This window comes from Pongo pygmaeus, chromosome 6 (genome assembly GCF_028885625.2).
Source record: "Pongo pygmaeus isolate AG05252 chromosome 6, NHGRI_mPonPyg2-v2.0_pri, whole genome shotgun sequence".
NCBI classification, from domain to species: domain Eukaryota; kingdom Metazoa; phylum Chordata; class Mammalia; order Primates; family Hominidae; genus Pongo; species Pongo pygmaeus.
The window spans coordinates 60,328,679-60,334,788 of record NC_072379.2 but is presented as its reverse complement, the minus strand read 5'-3'; the positions used below and the strand labels follow the sequence as shown (position 1 = coordinate 60,334,788).

General features: G+C 44.6%; 1 protein-coding gene across 1 annotated transcript; it reads left to right on the top strand.

Moving 5' to 3' along the window:
• The first annotated feature begins 213 nt into the window (after window positions 1-213).
• On the top strand, window positions 214-1,376 carry LOC129040939 (uncharacterized). Its single transcript, XM_054495880.2, has 2 exons — window positions 214-738; window positions 963-1,376. Exons 1-2 carry the CDS (start codon window positions 448-450, stop codon window positions 1,266-1,268), a joined length of 597 nt encoding a protein of 198 aa, XP_054351855.1. The 5' UTR covers window positions 214-447; the 3' UTR covers window positions 1,269-1,376.
• The last annotated feature ends 4,734 nt before the right edge of the window (window positions 1,377-6,110 follow it).

Below are 6,110 nucleotides of genomic sequence, written 5' to 3'. Positions count from 1 at the left end.
CGCCGGGATGCTGGCGTCCAATTTAACCACCAGGGCGCACGGGACTGAGGCCGGGGGTCCCGCTTTTCCGTCAGAGTTCGCGGTCACGAGTGGAACCCACCGAGCACTCTAGTTTCCTGGCATTTTCACGGCATTAATTGGATGACAGAGTCAAGAGGCAGGGCCTGCGCCGACACTGACTAGCAACGCGCGGCCTCTGAGCGGCGCCCGGCCGCCCACCCCTTCCTCCTCCCGCACCCGGCCGGCTCCCCCTCCCGGCCAGGCTCGGCGGCTGGGGGTGGGCGGAGCCGCGGCCGGGGAGTTCATTATGTTGGACAGGGCGCGTCTGCGCCTCCGGCCGCCGCGGCTCCCGGGGCCTCCGCCTGCAGCCGGCGGCGGAACGGGGGCAGGCGGCTGAGACGGGCGAGCTATTTGCATTCCCGGCAGTCATTTTTATATGCGGAGGTAATGAAGTTGTCAGCGGCGCCCCGAGTGTGGCAGAGCCTCATATTCAAATCGCCCTGCCCGCTCCGCCTGCTCCCGCCCGCCTGTCCCGGGAGCCCCAGGCTGCGCGCGCCCGCACCGCATCCCCGCTTTGCCCCGCGACCGCGCGCGCCTCCTCGTCCTCCCCCGCGCCTTTGTCTCCGTCTCCTTCTCGTTTCCTTCTCCTTTCCCTCCTCTTTTGTGTCGGGCCAGACTCAGCCCCAGAAACCAGCCACCCTGCCGCGTCCGACTGCCAGGGATCCCGCACGCCGCGAGGTGAGCTGGCGGCAGGTTTGGGGAAGTTCGCGGGTGCAGCTAGGCCGCCGCCCTCGCACTGGACGCCATGCCAGCCCCCTCTTTCCTTCCCCAATGGCCTCTTGCCCTCCCTTCACCTCCGTCTCCAAGAAAGATGACCTAGTACTGCCATTACCGTTTGGGCCTAGAGGAGTTTTCGTTCCTCTTTCCGAATGCATATTTGTGGTCATTTTTTATGATTGCAGAAACCCAACACACAGCTATTCTGTCAGGCTGCCGAGAAAAGGCTGTTCCACAGTTGCAGCCCTGGTGAGGCAATGAGGCGGAAAGGTGGACGCACCTGCCTGGAGTGGTTGAAGGAAGGCAGTGAACATCCACGCTCCTGGGGTTGGTTTTCCTGGGCCTCTGTAGCTGTGCTGCTCACTGGGGCAGCCACTGACCACAAGAGGCTGCCGAGCGCTTGCAGTGTGGCCAGGCCAGACCAGGATGTTCTCCAACTGGGAAATACACACCCCCATTGTAAAGAATACTGTATGGAAAAAAGAATGTGAACTGGCTCATTCATCATTTAAAAACATTGATTGCATATTGAAATGATAATATTTTGGGTATATGGGGTGAAATAAAGTATCATGAATTAAATCTGTTTTTTTTAAAAATGTGGCTACAAAGAACATTTAAATTTACACATGTGGTTCACATTATATTTCTGTGGGATCGCACTTAAGACCCAACCCCACCCATCCTCTAACTCTGCCCTCTCACCTTGCTCTACAGGTACTTTGGAACAGGGCAGGGATGGAGGGAAGGTCCTTGTATCTTAGGGATCAAATGCCCAGGAAAATAATTAGGAGGTGTTTGGGATTATGCTGAAAACCCTGACAACACTGAATAGCAGATGTCTCTTTCTTTTCCCTTTGTTCACTGTAAAGAAAAACTTACACTCCCCCACAGCCATGCCACAATTCCGTGGACCAACCATTCATGTGTGAAGGTGGGCCTCTAGGAGTGTTTTGTGCCTTTTAGGAGTTATTTGTGCAACACTAAACTTGCTGACATGCCATTTAGAAAAGTGAATACTGTGTACGCACTGTAACAACTATTTCATAAGTATTTTTGGTGTACACTGTTCCTCAGCACTCACAGGCTTCGGAGTAAGGGCTCCCGGAGTATGCATTGACACGATGCGCTGCAAATGATCCGGGCATGGGGGAATCCCTGAGTGTGCATTGATTCCACACATGGTCACGGCTCCTACAGGGCTTTTATGGCGCAGCTCGCCAGTGATCCGTGTGTTAAAGACTCCCCAAATACACATTGACACGATAGACTGGAGTTGTTTGGGTATATCGTGGCAATGATCCAGGGATAATGGCAGTGTCTTATACAGTTTCACTGAGATTGGAGTGCTCATGGTCCTAATGGCAGAACCGGAACTGCCCCATTTAAGTCCCACCATGACGCCCAGTAAAGGGTGTGTGGGTCTTTGACCTTCTGCTTCATGACACTGTGGCATCGCTAATGTTAACTGATATTTTAACTAACACAATTGAGTTAGCATTTTTCCCCCTGAAAATTCATTTTTGTAATTCAACACCTGAATTAGGGAGTCCATCTATTGATGGTTTCATTTGGTTAATCATAAGCTAAAGACCTAGGAAAGGTCATTCTTAAACCTAAAGTGGTTTGGGAAGAATAATCGTGGGAGACGCATATGAGCTTGAGACAGAGTTAATATGGAATAAATAACCTCAGTCCTGAGAAAACCTAGTTGGCTAGGCTGAAATAGACAAGATGAGAAGGTGGGAAGAAGAAGTTTTTAAAAATAATGAAAGTAACATTCAATAAAAATAATTCAAACACTGTAGAAGTGTATGAAATAAAAAACAGAATGCTCCCACTCCTTCCTTCTTTCTGTACCATTCACTGTTACAAGCACTATCAATATTTTTGTATATTCTTCCAGTAACTTAAAAACACATACAAATACATACAGTCATGCATCTCTTAATGATGGGAATATGTTCTGAGAAATGCATCGTTAGGCGATTTCATCATTGCATGAATATCATAGAGTGTACTTATACAAACCTAGATGGTGTAGCCTACTACGCACCTAGGCTATATGGTATAGCCTATTGCTCCTAGGCTACAAACCGGTACAGCATGGTACTGTAACAGAATACTGAAGGCAATTGGCCAGGCACTGTGGCTCATGCCTGTAAATGCCTGCACTTTGGGAGGCCAAGGCTGGCCTTCAAGACCAGCCTGGCCAACATGGTGAAACCCCGTTTTTACTAAAAACCCCAAAATTAGCTGGGCTTGATGGCATACACCTGTAGTTCCAGCTACTTAGGAGGCTGAAGCAGGAGAATCATTTGAATCTGTGAGGTAAAGTTTTCAGTGAGCAGAGATCGTGCCATTGCACTCCAGCCTGGGCAACACAGCAAGACTCCATCTCAAAAAAAAAAAAAAGAACACTGTAGGCAACTGCAACACAATGGTGAGTATTTGTGTATCTAAACATAGAAAAGGTACAGTAAAATACAGTATAAATGGTAAAAAAAGAAAAAAATACACCTGTATAGAGCACTTACCATGAATGGAGTTTGCAGGTCTAGAAGTTGCTCGGGTGAGTGGAGTGAGTGGCCAGTAAATGTGAGGGTCTAGGACATTCTGTATACTAGTGTAGGCTTTATAAACACTGTACACTTAGGCTACACTAAATTTATTTTTAAAAAGGTAATTGCTCTACAACATTGTGATGGCTATATTGCCACTAGGCTGTAGGAATTTTTCAGCTCCATATAAATCTTATAGGTCCACTGTTGTATATTTGGTCCATTGTTGACCAAAATGTCATTATGTGGTGCATGACTGTGTACCTACTCTTTGTTTACACAACTGGGTTCATGCTGAATGTTACTCTTCAACATCTTATATTTTCAATTAATAATACAGTCATGTGCCCCATAATGATGTTTTGATCAGCAATGGACCGCATGTACGATAGTGGCCCTGTAAGATTACTGTGGAGCTGAAAAATTCCTATCGCCTGGTGATGTCTTAGCTCTTGTAACATCTTAATGCAACACATTAGTTGTGCGCTTGTGGTGGTATCAATGTAAACAAACCTACTGCGTTGCCAGTCATTTAAAAGTATACCACATACCACAGTATGCCACATTATCAAGTACATAATCCTAGATAGTAACAATAAACAACTATGTTACTAGTTTATGCATTTACTATACTATTTATTATTATTTTAGACTGTACTTTCTACACGTGCATACACACATATTTATACACACATATATACACACATATGTATACACATATAGGTATAAGAGTTATAACTATAAAACAGCCACAGGCAGGTCCTTCAGCAGGATTCTAGAAGAAGGAATTTTAATAGAGGAGATGGGGCCGGGCACGGTGGCTCACACCTGTAATCCCAGCACTTTGAGATGTCAAGATGGGTGGATGACCTGAGGTCAGGAGTTCGAGACCAGCCTGGCCAACATGGTGAAACTCTATCTCTACTAAAAATACAAAAATTAGCTGGGTGTGGTGGCAGGCACCTGTAATCCCAGCTACTTGGGAGGCTGAGGCAGGAGAATCGCTTGAACCCAGGAGGCAGAGGTTGCAGTGAGTGGAGATCATGCCATTGCACTCCAGCCTGGGTGATAAGAGCAAAAAAAAAAAAAAAAAAAAAAAATGAGATGGCAGTTCCATGCACTGACAACCTTACAATGGGACAAGATGTGGGGGTGGAAGACAGTGATATTAATGATCCTGATCCTGTGTAGGCCTAGGCTAATGTATCTGTTTGTGTCTTAGTTTTCAACAAAAAATTTAAAAAGTAAAAACAATAAAAAATAAGAATTTTAAAAATAGAGAACAGCTGATATAAATAAGGATAAAAAGGAATTAAATAATTTTGTACAACTATACAATCTGTGTTTTAAGGTATTATTACAAAAGAATCCAAAGGTTAAGAAAATTAAAAATTTTATAAAGTAAAAAGTTGTAGTAAGTTAAGTTTAATTTATTACTGGAGAAAGAAAATAATTAATAAATTTAGTGTGGCCTAAGTATACAGAGTTTATTTATTATTTTCACTTTTTATTTTTTTGAGATGGGGTCTTGCTATGTTAGCCAGGCTGGATTAGAACTCCTGGGCTCAAGTGATCCTCCTGCCTCAGCCTCTTGAGTAGCTGGGATTACAGACATGTATCACCATTCCTGGCTAGAGTATAGAGCTTATAAAGTCTATAGTAATGTACAGTAATGTCCTAGGTCTTCACATTCGCTGTGTACTCATTCACTGACTTACTCAGAGACCCTTTTAGTCCTGAAAGTTCCATTCATGGTAAGTGCTCTATACAGGTGTACCATTTTTAATCTTTTTTTTTTTGAGGTGGAGTCTCGCTCTGTCGCCCAGGCTGGAGTACAGTGGCGCGATCTTGGCTCCCTGCAACTTCTACCTCCCAGGTTCAAGCGATTTTCCTGCCTCAGCTTCCTGACTAGCTGGGACTACAGGTGCGTGCAACCATGCCCAGCTAATTTTTTGTATTTTTAGTAGAAACGGGGTTTCACCATGTTAGCCAGGATGGTGTCTATCTCCTGACCTCGTGATCTGCCAGCCTCGGCCTCCCAAAGTGCATATTTGATCTTTTATACTGTATTTTTACTGTACATCTCCTATGTTTAGACACACAAATACTCATCATTGTATTACAATTGCTACAGTATTCAGTACAGTACCATGCTGTACAGGTCTGTAGTCTAGGAGCAATAGGCTACACCATCTAGCCTAGGTGTGTAGTAGGCTCTATGATCTAAGTTTGTGTAAGTATACTCTATGATGTTTGCACAATGATGAAATCACCTAACGACACCTCTGTCAGAAAGTATCCCCATCATTAAGTGATGCATGACTATTGAACTTGACTCCTTCTTAGCACATTTAGATCTGTGGCGTCCTTTTAAATAACTGCATGGAATTCCAGGGCATGGATATAACAATGTTTAGATGTATGCTATTGCAATCATTACTGCAATGAATATCCTTATAAGTCACATTTGAAAATTTGTGCAAGTATGTTCATAAAATAAATTTTTAGCAGTGGAAATGGAGCTAAAAAGACATACATTAAAAATGTTGATATATATTGCCAAGCTGATCATCTTACACACCGACGTGTGCTTAGTTTCCCACTCCAGGCTAACATGACATTTTATCATGGAGGACACTTCTAATGTGTGACAGTGAATTTCCCGCCGATTTCTCCGCATAGCTTTATGGTGAGAGTCCAGTACTGGGGACGGTGATAAGTTCAGTGAACTGCAGAAGCCATACTACAGAGTAGTAAGTCCTGTTAGCCAAG